The following is a 17,943-nucleotide window of genomic DNA, read 5'->3' as shown; positions in this document are numbered from 1 at the left end:
GTGTTTTCTAATAGACATGTGTCTGTGTATTTGAATGAGCTAGTGTAAGCCTCACAAAGCATGTGAAAAAGATAAAAATGTTGTCATTCTTCATTTTACTCCTCTCTTCTTTCAGCTCCATAAGGTGCACTTAAAAGCCTCAATATTTTTTTTTAAACATCAGCGCCGTATTCTGTAATCCAGAGCGATATAGATATGGATTAATTCTGTTTAGTGATGAGGTAGACGGCGCTCAAAATATTTGGTTGGATGTTGTTGTGAATCTGCTAACGTGTAGCTGTGCTGGATTGTGTGTTGTTGTTTTTTCTTCTTCTTCGGTGTTACTAACAAGGTTGGAAGTTACAAACTTCAAACTTTATTCACTTATTCAGGCTGAAAACACAAAGCGCTTTACATAAAAGCAAATAAAATATGAAATAAAAAATGATTATGATTTAAAACAGAAAAACACAGGACAATCACACACAGTTGGCCCCCCTCCCTCACCAGATTCCTCCCTCCCCTCACCCAGTTTCCCCAACATAACCCTGAACAAAAACGCGCTGGTAAACAGAAGAATAAGCCCGTCACTGCTTGTTCATGGGCTAAATGTGCGTTTAAGAACACACTTTTGGCATGTTCTTGAATGCATACCTGTGGTGAACGTTACATTATAATTCTGTGCTCCTCATTTATAACATAAGTTTGAAAATAGAATTGATCGGTGTGCCTTATAATCCACTGTCCTCTATGTTGGGCCTATGGTAGGACCATAAGCTTTATATAATACAGATCAAGTATTTTTTGTTACCTGGTAATAAAAGACAAAAAAGGCATGTTAAGTTCACAAATACTTTTTTTTATTAAACTGTTTGTTATTTTTATGTATTGAAGTTTCGCGGTTTTATTTTTTCCCTTTTTTAATGAACTGAAAAAGGCAGAAAAAAATATTGGTGAAACTCATCAATACACATCAGATGTGGGTGTTTTACAAAGCCTTTTAAGGCTGTTAATGTTTCTAATTGATTTAACATTTATAACAGACAATTCCAGTTAACTAACCTCCAAGCTGTGGACCTCTGTAGGAGCAGAGAAACGTCAACGTGCTTTTATTGTGGTGTTTAGTAAGAGAGCAGGTCCAGAATGGATTTAGCTCAATTGTTTACATTTTTATTTTATTTTTTTGCCCTGCATTCATCGGGACAACTGTTCTTTACAGAACATCACAGCTGAGGCTGCTTCTCTAAATAGAACTCTATCACAAAAAGTTAATCTTCCTGCTGTCCCCCGGTAACAGCTCAGCCATGTCATCTGGTCTCATTAATGAGAGCCCATGCATCTGAGTGAGCTATGATACAAAGAATGAAAAAAGGCAATAGTCCTTTCGCCCCAAATGACCCCTCAGTCTCTCACTGGCCTCTGTACCTCTGAGCTCACAAAAAGAGCCACTTAAAAAGCACATTTTCAACAGTCTTACTTTAAAAAAACCCTCAATTAAGGTACTTCAATGCTGAAACAAAACTACAAGTGGGGATACTTTAATGACTCTAGGATTAAATTATAGTGTACACTGCAGTCAACTAGCTGTAAAGGTGACAAATAACACAACTTTGTGAATAAAATCCCCTCAGTGCTGAAATGCCGAGCCTGACAATGCTAACGTTTTAATCACAATGCTGGAGGTGCAGCAAGTAAAAACTAGAAGACAATAATATTTGAATAAATCATGTTTTATTTGATAGGTTAAAGCCAATTTTCCTTTTTCTTTTAGTGTCACACCTGTTTATGTGGCTTTTAATGGCCTTTAATGAAGGTGTTTTTTTTTTAAGCTTTGTTTGGTTCTGATGTTTCATGAAACTGTGTACACCCCGGTCACGTGTGGTGCGTTCAAGAATGTGCTATAAGCGGGTTCTTAAACGTCCTTTTAGTATACGGTCGTCACTCAGGACTGGCGCTACCCGATACTAGTTTATGTTTTCCCAATTGGAAGAGGCTTATTGTGAAATATTGAAGCTGTGCAAATCTGGTGAATCTCGCTCCAGGCTTTCACAGCTTTATTCTGAGATATGAAAGACTTAGCGTCATATAATACCAGCTGGGCACAAACCACAATTATTCATTTGTCTGTCATGATTGATTTTTGAATGGATGGTACTTCCATGAATTGGAAAGGATGCTACCCTCAACTGGTTTAACTTTCAATGCGTGTTCAATCGCTGGGTGTTTTGTACCTACAGCCCAAAAACGGGTAGGGACGCGTGAACGCATGAGTTTTTATTGCAGAAGCCTGAATGCAGCTGTGAGGCATGACCTTTAAATAGTTACTACAACATAGTAGGATATATATAGTTTGCGTGTTCATATTTTCTGCAATATTGGCGCAGTGGTTAGCACTCTTGCCTCACAGCAAGAAGGCCCCATGTGCATGTGATCTGTGGCCCTGCGTCGGACTGGCAACCGGCCCAGGATGTTTTCCCCTGCCTTCACCCACGAGTGGCGGGGATAGGCTCCGTGACCCCCAAAAGGGACAAAATACAAGATGAATGAATGAATTGTACTTTGTTTTTTGGAAGACACAGTTACCCCCATCCAGGGACTACAGAATAAAATAGCCTCTTCGCCAACACTGGTGCATATGCTGAAATGCTTTTTACTTTCAACATCCATGCCAACAAACTAAGAAATAAGCAAAAATAAATTCATATTCCAACAAATAAATCTGGACCTGCTTATGGAGAAGTGAATGCAAATATTTGCATTAAATGCTGGTGAAGCCTTTGTGAATCCATAGTCACAGGGGAGTTAATTCAGCCTTTACATTAAAACATTCAGGAGGAATTAAGGTAAAGCTGCAGCTAAGTCATGTCTGAAGCTATACTTGAAAACTTTCTGAGCCACATAGATACAACTACAACTTTATGGATCCTTAGATGAAAAATAAATGTTTTATTTCATTTCCTTCAGGAAACAAGAGCTGCTGAATATCACCAACGTCCCTATTGGAGAATGCCCCCCATCACCACCTCGCACTGCACCACCCACCATGAAGGTAAGACTAGCACAGGCGCAGCATTTTTATGTAGATGACAACTAGATCTACACAAGGGACCATTTCTACTTTTTTTTATCACATTTTATATTTACGATTTGTGTATATTTTAAAATCAGTTCTATTGCCTGAAGATACCTTAAATATCCCATTTACAATTTTTCAAGGATGTATAGAAATAGACATTTTTTGATTTCCAATTCTTTTTTTTCATTATCTTTATAAACATCAGTTATATCTTGGTTCACTTTCAAGTACAGGAAGGTTCTTATTTTCCATCTTTTTCATCAAAGATAGGAGAAGACAGTGACATCACAGTGCAAACTAAATCCAGCTCTTCCAGACAGGGATTACTTGACATTAATACAGGGATTACCTTTTCAGGCAGTAGAAATGAGAGTCCAAGATTCAAAGCTCTTGCAGGAACCTGCTGCCCTGCACCTCAGTCTTTACATTTTTGTTGAGAAATAATGGGTTTTCATTATTTTGATAGGATTGTGCAATCCCTTTAACATTTTCCTTGTCCATAAACACTTCAGCAGCCATTTAGACTGCCCCATAGCATTTAAGGTCTTAAAAATAGATTTTTTACAATCTGCAATTTTTTCTGTTTGTTGCGGTTCTGATGTGAACCTTTCCTGTACGTCCCCCTTCTGGCCAATATGTATCCTCCTCTCAAAAAGCAATTGAAGCTGTATTTAGTGGACCGAATCCTGCGGCATTACAGCAGGACACGGTTGAAGGCTTTACTCTCAGTCTGATGGAATCAAAGCAGCGAAATAGAAACATTGATCAGAGGAAATCTAAATGAATTTGAGGCCATCAGACCGAAGGAGCTTGCATACTTCGTCTCTTGAGATCTTCAAGTTTCCGGGCTTTCATTGCTCATAGGAGCTTGTTAGATGTGATGTTGTCCAGACAGACAGTAATCAAACTGCTCTTTGCTCACAGGACAATTAGGGATATTTTTCATCACTCAATGCTCAGAATGATAACAGCATGTTTGCATAAGGAGCAGAAAAGCACATCTGATGCAGAACAGACAATAAAAGAAGAAGCCTTTTCTGCTAGTAAAAGCAGCATACTATTAAAATAAGTGGGTTTTTGAACAAATGACAAATGATAAGAGTTTTGTTGTAATGTACAACATTTGAACTTAAAAAAGGCTAGGAAGAAAGTGCTTTAACACACAAAAAGCTCATTTGCTTTCATCACAAAGACATAACCTTGAAGTGAAACATCCTTCCTGAGTCTGAAACAACACAAAGAAAAATTGAAGATTTGATTGAGGGTCTGACAGAAAAATGGCTATAAGGGGGAAACTATAGCCAGAAGATATCAATGTCCTTCTGAATAAAAGGATTTTTTTATAATTACCAGTGACAACCAAAAATTATGCTGCAAACTTTAATGACAAGGATTGTATCATCAATGTCGAAATGCAAATTTGTTTCAAGAAGACATGCAAATCAGAAAATACAGTTAAAATTGACAAATGTTTGATTGAAATTCATTATTTCTAGCTTTCTAAACTTTAACACCAACACATTTTTTTTTCATAATACTTACTATTTGTTCAAAATTTACTTGATTAAAGTCTGATTTGTCTATCCAAGACAAAAAATCACAACTACAGTTTCTGTTTCGATAATGAATGTGTCTGAGTGCATAAGATGTCAAAGCCAATCTTTTTTTTTTTAATCTCAGTGATAGCACCTGCAAAAAATGAATATTTGCTGAGTGATCTTTACACATACTGGTAAGGTTTGGGGGCAAATAAATATTTCCATTTAACAAGTTCTCTCACTTATAAAATCATGGAGAGACATTTTCATCCTATAGGTGCACGTCCACTGCGCATGTTCACATAGCATGATTTTTTCAATAATGTATTTGTCTACCCCCTGTCTGTCAGCTATAATCCTGACCCTCAAAGATTGCTTGTCCGCCTTTAAATAGTCCACCTCCACTCCACTTAATATTCTAAATCAGAAGCACCTGTTTGACTTCCCTCCTTTCCTTTTCTGTCTGGTCCAACACAAAAGATTCCAATTAAAATAAATAAAGTTCGGCCTCGATTACCAAAGGGGTTTATTCAGTCATACCTTTGGTTTGTCAGAAGATTCAGAACCCCTTTTGTTAAAATAAAATATGTCCAACACAAGAGGCCTTCAGCTCTCATCTGTCTGCTCAGCTGTTGGACAGGACAAGTTAAAAAAAAAAAATAAATAAATAAGGAGGCACCTGTTTGAGGTCATTAGCTGCATAAAGACACCTGTCCACCCAAAACAATAAAGACTCCACCTATTATCCAGACACAAAATTGTAGATCTCCATGATGCTGGAAAGGGCGACGGGGCAATTGCCAAGCAGCTTGGTGGAAAAAAGATCCACTGCTGGAGCAAATATTTTAAAATAGAAGAGGCTCAAAATGACTGTGAGTCTCCCTGGGACTGGGCTCCATGCAAGATCTCACCTGGTAGGGTCTTAATGATCCTAAGAAAGGTGAGGACTCAGAACCCAGAACTACATGGGGAGGAGCTGGTCAATGACCTGAAAAAGAGCTGGGACAACCGTTTCCAAGGTGACGTTGTGGTTTGAAATCACGCATGGCACGGAAGGTTCCCCTGCTTATACCAGCACATTTCTAAGGCCGTCTAAAGTTTGCCAATGACTATTTGGATATTTAGAAGATCCGGAGGATCATGGGAGAAGGTCAAATGGTCAGATGAAACCAAAATAGAACTTTTTGGTGTTTATTCCACTCGCCGTGTTTGGAGGAAGAAGAATGAGTACCATCCCAAGAGCACCATCCCAACTGTGAAGCATTGGGGTGGTAGCGTAATGCTATGTGGGAGGGGGGGGGGGGGGGGGGGTCTGCACATGGAACAGTACGACTGGACTGTAATAAAGAGAGGATGACCGGGGCCATGTATTGCAAGGTTTTGGAGAACAACCTCCTTTGTGAAGGCAAGAGATTTGAATCCAGAAGCCAGTTACGCGCATTCACGCATGTTTACGTCGACTTTTCATTGAAAGTGCTTGCTTGAACGCATGGTGTCCACATAGCGTTAGTCACAACTGCACTCACAGGTGGATACGGGCTGTCTGCAGGCAAAACATGGGCAAACCTGTACAGGGCACGCAAGACATAACAATGTTTATCTGCCTTATCATGTTCATGTACCTTTTTCCTGCCAGCATGCTACGGGTGACAGGTTGTAGTGAACATCGTACTGATTTTTCATTTTTTCAACTCCCACAAACACTGTAGACTGCTTAAAAAAGTAGTTTGTCAGAGTGTTTTTTAGTACTCACACCTTATAATGATCAGTGTAACACAAGGTCACCATATAACAGCATCACCCTGTGTCTCATAAGTGGGTGGAACTGACATTATTCTTATAAATACTTCACAATACACTTACCACACCCCCATCAATGGTACGTTCTGTTTTCATGAGTTCGCTTGATGTGGATGTATAAATCTCAACGGAAATGCAAGACACACCTGTGCTCCTCTCGTCAAAAACCTGCAGCACCCAGTCACGTCAACACCTTAGAGGTTCCATGTGACTTAGGCTGTACTGAGCTCCAGGGTGTCGATGAAAACTGTTTTTTTTTTAATATTTGACAAGAGGATTTTCCTTTTTATTTCCATATTCCCTCTTTACCACTTAACCACGTTTTTAAAGTCACTGAAACAGCAGGATTACATTTGTCCCCGCCTGCTTTTGTCAGATGTTGAAGTGAGAGTTGTAAGACTCAAACACACCAGAATAACCTGTTCACAAATGAGTAGCTCCTCTGTCTGACTGGACTTTCTTGCTTTAAGCAGAAGGCACTAAAGCAAAAAAACACAATGAGTTCAAAGTTGATGATCAGCAGCAACACAAGAATAACAGCGCATATAAATAGTAGGTTCTGCTGCTGCGGTGACGGTAAGTCTTTTTGACCAAAAGCCAGATCAGACATGAAAACAGTTGTTTGTTGATTGAGTTTCTCATTGTGAGTTACCTCTGTGACGTGACTGCTACTGCTAAAAGATGTCCTTCCTTCTCCTGGGTTGATGACCTACAGAAAAACACTTCAGGTATCTGCTTACACAGCTGTGAATGCATGTCACTCACTTTTCCACAGAGTGTTCTGTGGTTCTGGATGGTTCTTCAGACAGATACTCTTATGAAGAGTCATTGCTGGGATTGATTTAGCTTCTCCTCAACTCTCCACACTTTCGCTCTCCTATAATTAGACGCTTCACTCCTACATGTGGAAACGTTTCACAACACCATTTCATAACTCAGGAATCAAGCCAAACATGCACTTAGATATCATTCAAAAGATACAGACATATATTAATTAATAAAAGACCTACAGTATATGCATAGTGGGCGATGAGTAGTGATGTAGCCATCGTAGACATAATTGTGTAGTAGAGGTCAGAGGCCAAAAAGGTCACCTTCAGTCTTTATTTGGGTGCTATAATGTAAAAAACAACAGAAAATGTTTAAATTTGAAGCTTAAACTGTGTTGTGCTTGCAATCTCTTAAGTGCATTTCTTTCTTTTTTTTATTTGTTTTTTTTCTTTTTCTTTTTTGCGTGTTGAGACCACTGACTGTATTTGAGAACTGGACATAATCCATAGAGAAGGACTTGAATGACAGAATGAAGGAAAGTTCCTTTAATGTGACAAAGATGCTTTGTTTACATATCTGCACTAAACCGCTGCAGCCACGCTTTCTCACGCGGAAGTAAACTAAGCATTTTGCATTTTGGTTTATGCTAAGTGCATTAGCTTATTAGCCGCTGTGCAGCTGCAGTGCTTCACTCATTCTCATCTGAGCCTCTAAAAAGCACAGCAATCCGCCTTTTTATATGTTACTGACAGCAACATGGCACAGAGTTTCAGTTCTGTACCCATCCCAAGTTAACACTAAGTAGTTCACGTCTCATAACAATGAAAAAAGCTGCCTCTAGCTGCAGTCTTCCTGTTGTTTCGTGTGGTGTAGAGCTGCTCAAAGAAGCTCTGTGTGCTCTGCTGCCAACTAGCGGTCGGAGGGGGAAGTGGACACTGACACTGAAGGACGGTCAGAAGTAATTAACAAAATATCATCCTGACAACATTTTGAATCGATACAAGTATCGGCAAATGAACTATCACGATATTTTGCCAAATCGATTTTTTAACACCCCTACTTGAGTGCGGCCTTGGAGGAATCTGTCAATCAAACATTAGAACGTTTGACGTGGGGGCCAGCGGGCACCATATACCTTTATTATACCATCTGATTGGCCAGTTTAATAATAACTTGCACTACAGGACTGGCAGGAATTCGTATAAAGAAAGGTAGCAGAGCAGAAATGGCTATTCTGAGAAATATAATGGCTGAGTAATAGCTGTGTTTTTACCTATAGAGGTGAAGAAGAAATTTTGATTTATTGGAGTCAGTGGTATTTGGAAAGCTGTGGGGGAGGAGTCACTCAGTCCAGTTCCCATATAAAGTCAACAATTGATAGCTGGGAAATTTGGAAACCAACCTAAAACCACATTAGCTAGAGAAAGAATGAATTAGAAACTCTTAATAAAGCTCTAATAGATCCCCCTCTGATATTTATATAGATTTGATACAGCAAGTAATCGCAGGGTCAATGCATGCACATGATCAAAGTGTTTTTAGTGTTGTATCTCACACAAAGCCTAATATAAATCATTTATATTAGGAATGCTAGGAATTATGAGGGCAGGGCAAAGCAAATATAGTATATATATGGTATAATTATAGAAGTCTTACGCTTTGCAGTCCTTTTCAGGGATAGTTTATTCAAACTTTATATTGGGCTGATCAATTTTATATGCCTGTGTCAAAGTCAGGCTCAGCACTTTTTACTCGCTTTTTTGGTCCAGTGGAGGCATGCTGCAGAGGGTTACTGGCAAGAAGACAACTAAGAAGTTACACTGATACTTGTATTTAATACATATAGATTGTCTGGAAAACAGTGAACAGCAATGTGTATCACATAAAAAAATGTGTTAATGGGCCTTCATCCGACCACATTTCATTGAGTTGCTGTTTCTCATCGTTGTGGTGTTATGGCATTGTTTATAAGAGAATTCTGTTAAGGAACTACTAGGTAGCCTTTAGGATGACATCATAGCAGCACCTGTCCCGTGTCGCATTACGAGACACAGAAAAGCATGTAAAAAGCGTTTTCAGCTGTGTTAAAACCATCATTGTAACAGATAAGGAGTTGGACCCTTTTTTCTGTTTGATACACGGTGTGGGTACCGGATGTTCTCGGGTTGCCGGATGTTCTCGGGGTCCTTCAGGCTCCTTCCAATGAGTTATATCACTAGAGGAGACATCACGTGGTTCCACATGGGAGGAGAGCACCGCCATCTTGGTGAGGTCAAGTTTTGAAGACCAAACCACTTTTTATAACTTTTAACAGAAATACAAGCTTCACGAGTACCCCTAACTTAACTAGTATTAGACTATTTAGATTTTTTCTATGTTCCTTTATTTTATTTTACTTATGTTTTTATTTATTTGTGTGTTATGTTCATTGTTTCTTTTTTCCCCTCTATTCTTTATTTTCTATGTTAATATGTTATGTTTGGCAATGGTGACTGATCTTCGAAGCAATATTCATTACATTGTTATTGTTCGTTGTTAACGTTAATGTCATTGTTAATGTATGATACCGCAATTGTCAATAAAGTTTTAAAAAAAACCTAGCGACGTTAACTCATTGGTCATGGCAACTTACAGCCAATCAAATAGTGTGACGTCATCATTGGTCGAAGGACCCCGAAGGACCCCGAGAACATCCGGCAACCCGAGAACATCCGGTACCCACAACGGCAATCGTTGCTTTAGATTTGTCTCCGGCTCATCTGTTGCTACATTCTGGCTGTGTTTGGATCACGTGACCATCGGCTACAGTGGCCGTTTTGGTTCAGTTGGTCCGTTCTGAGGACGGATTGTATTCAGACTGAGAAATCTCAAAGTGAACCAACGCTCAGTCCGATTGGAAACAAATCGAGACCACCTCCAAAGATGGATCAGAGAGCGGTTTGGTCCGCTTGGCTGTATTCAGAATAAAAATTTGTTCCAGATTATCTGGGAAGAAAAACTCTGATTCACTTTAAGCGAACCAAATGTGTCCAGTCTGATTACATCCATACTGAAGGTTTTTGTTGTCCTTTGCACCTTCTCACTTGACTCACTATAATCTATGATTAAATCAATTCATATCAGTCCACTTGGGTGCAGATTGTTAGAGAATTCGATTAATTATTGCTCTAAATCAGTTTATTACAGTTCAGGTCAGTTAAATGCCATTATTTTTCCAGTAGTAGCATCAGCATCTTACATAAAGCTTTGGTCACAACTGCCCTTATGGGTAGAGAGAAAGAGTCAGAGGGCAAAAAAAGGGCAAACTTGAACGGGGCACACAGGTGGTCGGCATGAAATAGCAATACAGCAAACTGTTACGCAGCCTTTTTTTTCTACCCCTCCCCTGCACTGCGCAAGGAGCCCGTTAATGCTGCTCACATAAGTGTGCGCTCCTTGGTGCAGCTTGATTGTTAGAAATTAGGAAATTAGACAATCACAGTGTTGTTTGGGTGGGCTTCCGAAACCCGTCATGCCCACACTTACAGATCAGCGTGCGGCATTTGCTCGTAATAAGTAATGAGCCAGTACACACACCTTGGTAACGGCCACAGTATGACGTCATGGTACCGTACGGCAGCATCACCTGTCTGTCATAAGTGCAAGCAGCTTAAATTATCCTAACAAATACTTTATGATACACTTACCACATGAGGTGGCCGTCCAAGCATCAAGACACCCCTGTGCTCCCCCTTTAGATGTGACAGTTCCTCTCTATGACCGGCATGGACAACCCAAAAACCTGCAGCAATCCCCTGAATGAGTGCATGTGACTAAAGCTCAAGGATGCTGGTATCAAATATTTCCTGAGAAGTTTTCTTCAACAGTAATTGATGAATTTATCAACATTCTTTATATGAAAGTCGGAACAGTGAGATTGTGCTCATCAGTTTCCCAGTCTCTCTTTTCATCTTTTTCTATCCGTTCGATTGCTTTAGTTGATGACCTAACATGAACGCGTGCACATTCTTTCTTAAACAGGGGAGCTTTCGATGTCGTCGGCCCCCTGAGTTCTTCTTGAGGTTGCCACTGGAGATAAGCTGCGCAGAAGTTGCTTCATTAGAAGGCAACGAAAAGGTCACAAAACAAACAGTATGAAATGATAAGCTGAGAACAAATTAGTATGATCACGCAAGAACAGAACCAACTAAAAGGTGAAGTGTGAACACCATTCGCTTTGTCTCAGTATAGTAGGTAAAAAGTCCAATAGTGAAGCTTATAATGGTTTAGAATGACAGTATCCTTGTTCTCTGCTGGTTGCTCTGATCTGCACCACCTACAGGCATATTTACACTGGAGAGGCAAAACACACATGACTGCAAAGTTCCTAAGAAAACCGACATAGTAGTTTGTTCTGCTGACTCCACAGGTCTGCATCAGTTTACAGCATGTTTAAGCTTATTTAGTTTCTGACTAGAGTGAAGGTGTAGAACTTTTAATATATTATTTCAATTTCTAATAAGACACAGAGGTACACTTGGAATGAAACAGTTGGTCCACAGCAGCTCCAGTCAAACCCAAGGTTTTCCTGCTTTAGGTGTTTTCATTTCTCCATACTCCCACTCTGATCGTCTTTTCATCCATTTTCAGTTTTCCCAGTGGTCTTCTAAATTCTGATTATGCAGTTTTTAGCCAAAATTAAAAGCCCATGTCGTTTAATAGGACATAGTTTCTGCAGAGCGGCAGGAGCTCATCAGAAATTTGCCTCGGAGTTGTGGACTCAGACTGTTGACTTGAAGCAACCCCCCCCCCCCCCCCCCCCTCCCCATATTGCTGATAGCTTCAAAAATGCGCTCTTTTTTTAAATTGAATTTTTTCTTCTGCTCCTGATTCACAGCGATTTGAATAAAGAAATAATCTGAAATGCAATTTTAGGCTTAATTTTCTTTATGTCCTCGGGTAGAACAGAGGAAGTGTGAAGATGCTCGTCAGGATCCTTTAATTTTATTACTTTTTTTGTCAAAAAAGTTGACTTTGTTGAATCTGCTATGTTTAAGTGTGTCACCTTTTACCTGTGCATGCAGCCTGGGTAAAAGCATGGCAGGATGTTAACACAACAAATGTGTCAGCCATTATCACCTTCACAGCTTGCTTATGTGGCGAGAAGGAAACTCCTGGGAAGAAGAAGTGTGAGTGCACGCCTGTGTGTGTTGTTTCTGGGCGTGTTGCCGTCCGAGGAAGTGGTTTCTTTATCAGTGTGTGTACATGTGGGCGTGAGACCTTCCCTGCCCTCTTGACACGGTGAAGTTGCGCAGCTGCAAACAGCGAGCTGCAGCTCTGCGCCTGCCAGGATCCATGTATCCATGTAGGACCTTTACATTCAGACGGCCAGGTTGTTAATTAAGGGTTAAAACACCTGCTTGAGGTGTAAATTAAGGACAGCAAAAAGCCAATTATGTCAAATGAGACTTTGTCTCACTTTGTTTATTAAGCTTTTTTATTTTTTTTCTGTTTCAGTCTGCAGAGTTCTTCGATATGCTGGAAAAAATGCAGGTAGGAAGCTTCTAAATTGTACATATTTCCCCTAAATGTGTTTACTTTTGCCTGCCTTATCCTTCTTTGAGCCACTAGTGAGTATTTTCAGGGCTTATCGTGTCACTTATTGACTAAAATAAACGTATTTCCAACTCCCTCAGTGACTTCTGGGTTTTATTTCTTTCTTTGATCATGGGGAGGGAGCTTTTAAATTGAATATTTTCTCTTTGTCTGCCAGGAATACATAGATTTTTTTTCTTTCCTTATCAGTAAAGTCTACTTCTCTTTGTGTGGGACCACTCTGCACTCCAAAGGCCCCGTGGGGCTCAGGCTTTTAGCTGTCAGCATGCATAGTATGATGAAAAGGAAAAGTAGTAAAAGCTACAAAGAAATAATAAGTTAAATGTCTAAATATGTACAAGTGGCTAAAGGGAGGAAGTAGAAGAATTATAGCAGCAGTTTTATAATTACCTGCCAACAACAATGTATCCGTGAGCTGAGTGGGTGTTATGTTAATACCTGCAGGTAAAGATGATTTTCTGCAGAAAACAGAATTTCCTCCTGTGGTTTCTTCTAAACCTACATTGCTTACAACATTTAAAAAAAAAAAGTAATTTAGAAAACCAATTACTAGAATTTAATTAAATGCATGGCTTAGAAATGTGCTGTGTTGACATAACAATGTAATAAGTCAATATTGTGTGTGTCATTTAAATTACAATTTCTGTGATAACTAGGGTCCAAAGGTAAAATGGTGTTGCAGCTTAACAATTTTAGTCAATAACTTTTCTCCACTCTGAGTTCCATGCTGTATCATATTTGCCTTACCATGCCCGCAGTCCAATGTGAACTTTTTCAAAATTTACATTAAAATGTAAGCTTTTCTGCAAAGACAAATTGTCTGTTGGGATGAATTTACATAGAATACCACCTGTTCAGAAAACGTTTTTAGTTTTTCTTTCTAAAATATGTGTTATTTAAAATCAAACATGTTCAACAAAAGCTTCTCTAATGTCTGTTTGAAGTAGTTTGAATTGTTGCTTTCATTGTTGTGAGGAATAAAGTTGACTTTAACGACCAAACTTTAAATTTTACACATACACCCTTTTTAAATTGGCTACCTAAGAATGTGATCATTGACTAAATTGTCCCCCCTTTTCTTGAGGTGCACTATATTCCCAAAAGTATTGGCTCACCTGCCTTGACTCATTTGAACTGAAGTGGCATTTCATTCCTAACCCGTAGAGTTCAGTATGATGTGGGCCCCCCTTTTGCTGCCGTTACAGCTTCAGCTCTTCTAGGAAGGCTGTCCACAAGGTTGAGGAGTGTTTCTAGGAGTTTCTGCCCTTTCCTCCAAAAGCGCATTTATAAGGTCACACACTGATGTTGGTGGAGAAGGTCTGGCTCTTCGTGTCCGCTCTAATTCATCCCAAAGGTGTTCTGTCGGGTTCAGATCAGGACTCTGTGCAGGCCGGTCAAGTTCATCCACACCAGACTGTCCTCCATGTCTTTATGGACCTTTGCTTTGTGTACTGGTGCACAGTCATGATGGAAGAGAAACGGGCCGCTCCAAACTGTTTCCACAAGGTTGGGATCATGGAATTGTCCAAAATGTTTTGGTATCCTGAAGCATTCAGAGTTCCTTTCACTGGAACTAAGGAGCAGAGCACAAGTCCTGAAAAAGAGGCCCCATACCATAATTCCTCCTCCAGCTAATATCACACTCGGCACAATGGAGTCCCAAATGTACGGTTCTCCTGGCAAACTCCAAACCCAGACTCGTCCATCAGATTGTCAGATGGAAAAGAGTGATTCATCACTCCAGAGAAAGCGTCTCCACAGCTCTAGAGTCCAGTGGCGGCTCACTTTACACCACTGCATCCGACGATTTGCGTTGCACTTGGTGATGTGCGGCTTGGATGCAGCTGCTCGGCCATGGAGACCCATTCCATGAAGCTCTCTGCAGCTATTGACTGTGCAGAAAGTCAGCGAGCTCTTTGCACTATGTGCTTCAGCATCAGCTGACCCCTCTCCTACCACTTCATGGCTGAGCTGCTGTTTCCAAACTTCTCCATTTTCTTCTGAGAGAGAAAACAGTTGACTGCGGAAAATTTAGGAGTGAGGAAATTTCAGCACTGGATTTGTTCCACAGGTGGCATCCTAGGACAGTTCCATGCTGGCCCATGCGGCCCATTCTTTCCCAAATGTTTGTCACAAACAGTCTTGATTTTATACACCTGTGGCCAGGCCAAGAGATTAGGACACCAGATTCTGATCATTTGGATGGATGAGCCAACACTTTTGGTAACATAGTGTATAATTTTTTCATACCTTAAACATAGTTTATTTGGTAAATCTCCCTTAAGGCCATGTCACACTGTCTCTACGTACAATCTGTGCATTGTCCACGTATGACACTACGGTCATCCGTGATACATGCGTGATATACGTAATTCATAAGCGTTTTTTGTATCCGTCATTCGTTGATGTGCACATATGTTGGTCATGGGTTTCAGCTTACGGGTCTGTACACAAATTTTTTTTTTGAGCTGTTGAAAATCTTTGGTCGGTTGCAGTTCATGCGTGTTTCTCTCGTGGGGCGGTGTCTGATGCAAGGTGGAAGGTGAGTCACAGGCGGGGGCCAGGGATGGCGGCTCTCCTCGACTAGCGCCTAGCAATGTAAGGCCGCAAAATGTACATGGTGGCAGTGTGACACAACCTTGACTTGAAAACAGGTGCGGATCAGTGGGACCGGACTGTATAATTAAAACGAAGCATTTGCGAGGGCCCGGGGCGGTCGCTAACCATGGTGCTGATGTGATGCGGTTTCTGCTCAGTTGTCTCTGAAAGTCAAGATAAAAAAATTAAATGAAGTGCAGGTTCTGTTCTCTGGGTGGTTTATTCACACATATTCATACTTCCATGGTTTTAATGTGGTTCATTCGTGACACATGTCAACATTTCATGTAAGGAACCAAAACTGTTCTCACTTTTTTCCACGTATGTTCACGGATGACCAGTTTACACCCATGGAAAATGTAAGCAAATAAACCAAACTGGCAAACATTTAAAAGAAAGATAGTTTACATCATTGAACTCAAAGGACATCCTGTTGGTGGACGAGATTTTAAATGTGACGGGTGAAACCAAACCAAGAGCACAAAGGTGACATACTTTCAAAATAAAATGAAGATGACAAATGAACAACAAAGAACAGATCAGTTGTTAGCAAAAGTTCCATGACATAAAGTCATAATTATTGGAAATAAATATTTAAAAAAATGCTTTTTTGTTTCTGTTAATATTACGTAAATCAAGACAGAAATAGTTTTGCTTCCTTGAGGACGAAACATCTGACATTCAAACTTATTAAGTAAGCAATACATTGTTTTGGGACAGGATGGTGATTTGATTGAAGTGAGTAAATAATAAATTTCTGGTAAATTTGAGGGTCCTTTGGCCAAATCAGTAGGATAAAGGTCTTCCTTCAGCCTGATTGAAGTCTTAGATTAGACCCAAATTATTAGAGGTCATGTAAATCTAGATGTTTGGAATCTTAGAGGAGCTTTCCTTCTTCCTCCTTTCTTTATTTACCTGTTTTTTATTCATCTCTTGTGATAGTACCAGAGATTGCAACTTTTTAAGAGGGTCTTTATGATCCATCTCATAATGTTGGTGATGATTGCCTCCATCAACAAGCACTTAAGAGAGACAAAAACATCTGCAGACATGACGCAGAAGAGGGTGACCTCTCATGTGCTGAATGCTGCAGCCGGTAGACCAGCTAATGCTGGAGGTGGGTGTTTAAACAAAACACACAGTCAGGACCTGTTTCATAACTGACCACATTCTATACATCTTATCCAAACCCTCCTTCTTTCATATTTGTGTATTTACACACATAAGACATGATAAAGCTATCCAGGCTGCGGCTCACTGCTGCTGCATCATAAATGAAGAAATTTCAATTGTGAAGAAAATGATTTATGTCTGCATGTCTGAAAACCATTGACTGTACATGACAACTAGACCTGGTGACCCCTCCCTCTTGCATTCCAAATAGAAAGTACCCACTGGTCCCAAATGCTGAAATCCCATAGACTTCGGCTACTTTTTTTTTGTTTTTTTTTGTTTTTTCTTAACATTTTCTCGCTAATAGAGATTTTTTTCTGTAGCTCAAGTTCTTCAAGTTGCCTCAAAAAAGTAGGTGGTCTTGGGTCGATTGTTCAAAGCGTTTGATTGACAGATTCTCCTAAACAAGTGGTAGGGGTGTGGCCTTCCAACGTGCTCACTCCTGATTGGTGAGAGTGGTTGCCATAAAAATTTTGACCAACTCAGACCAATCACTAATTACTGACGTTTTTTGGCTCCAACATGGCAATGGCTATATCACGAATAAATAATGGCAACTGAATTGACTTTATTTCTTTGGGGTCAGAAATTAACCATTTTCAATTGGTGACGTCACACTCACTCGGTCCAGTTCTTATATACAGTCACTGGTGAAAACCTGTTCTTGCCGTCAAACAGTGACGAATACCATGTGTCAAGACATGTTATGCTATGCACAGACTCTGCTGTTTGACCCCTGTTCTTCTCTATCCTCACGCTGCGAACGGACACTAATAAGGTCCCTAAAGCGGAAGAGACCAAAAAATGGAAGGTGTGGCTGGTCGCACCCTCCCTCACATCTTCTCTGTAGATCTCATGAGTTTGTCCTTTGATGCTCCCTCTATCCAGATGCATTTTGCTTTCATTGTTCCCTCCCTCCTTTGGTCTTGTATGTGGTTGCTTTTTTTGCCCCTCATCTGTCTGCTTGTGAAAGATTTTGAACTCCCCTGCGAAGGTTTTTCAGATTTTTCTCACTGCCTTTGGAAGTGCAAAATCAATAGTCTCTTGATCCAATTGATTACAAGCTGAAAGACGTCCAGCTGTCAATGGAGCCTGCCAATACCTTGACTCTTGCTGCTGCAGAATATAAATAGCTGGCTTGCCATGGCCCTGCATTCTCAGAAGCTGTTCAGCGGCATTTAAGGCTGCACACAGTTAAAGCAATTAGTCAAGTTTCACTAGCTTTAACACAATTCTCAGACAATCAAAAAGTGACACCTACCACAGGTGTTTATAAGGTCTTAGTCACAACTGCACTTACGGGTAGATACATGCTGTCTGCGGGTGAAAAATGGGCAAAGCTCTTCGGGGCACGCAGGTGTCGCGCAGGAAATATCAAGGTCATAGACCGCTTGGTAAACCAGTGGAGCAAAT

General features: G+C 40.2%; 1 protein-coding gene across 6 annotated transcripts in view; it reads left to right on the top strand.

Annotated features, from left to right (window-relative positions):
• The window catches only part of rap1gap2 (RAP1 GTPase activating protein 2), a 123,658-nt gene that overhangs the window by 83,234 nt on the left and 22,481 nt on the right, over positions 1-17,943 (top strand). For 3 of the 6 annotated variants that reach the window (XM_023961596.1, XM_023961599.1, XM_023961598.1), the window contains 3 exons: positions 2,944-3,028; positions 12,661-12,696; positions 17,309-17,341. In XM_023961596.1, the coding sequence (XP_023817364.1) occupies positions 2,944-3,028; positions 12,661-12,696; positions 17,309-17,341 (154 nt within the window). Of the gene's footprint in view, positions 1-2,943; positions 3,029-12,439; positions 12,536-12,660; positions 12,697-17,308; positions 17,342-17,943 lie in introns of those variants that run through there. The other 3 variants (XM_023961600.1, XM_023961597.1, XM_023961601.1) reach the window with 3 other exon arrangements.

This window comes from Oryzias latipes, chromosome 13 (assembly GCF_002234675.1).
Source record: "Oryzias latipes chromosome 13, ASM223467v1".
NCBI lineage: Eukaryota > Metazoa > Chordata > Actinopteri > Beloniformes > Adrianichthyidae > Oryzias > Oryzias latipes.
The sequence above is the reverse complement of the archived record's forward strand: the minus strand, read 5'-3'. Positions and strand labels throughout refer to the sequence as shown.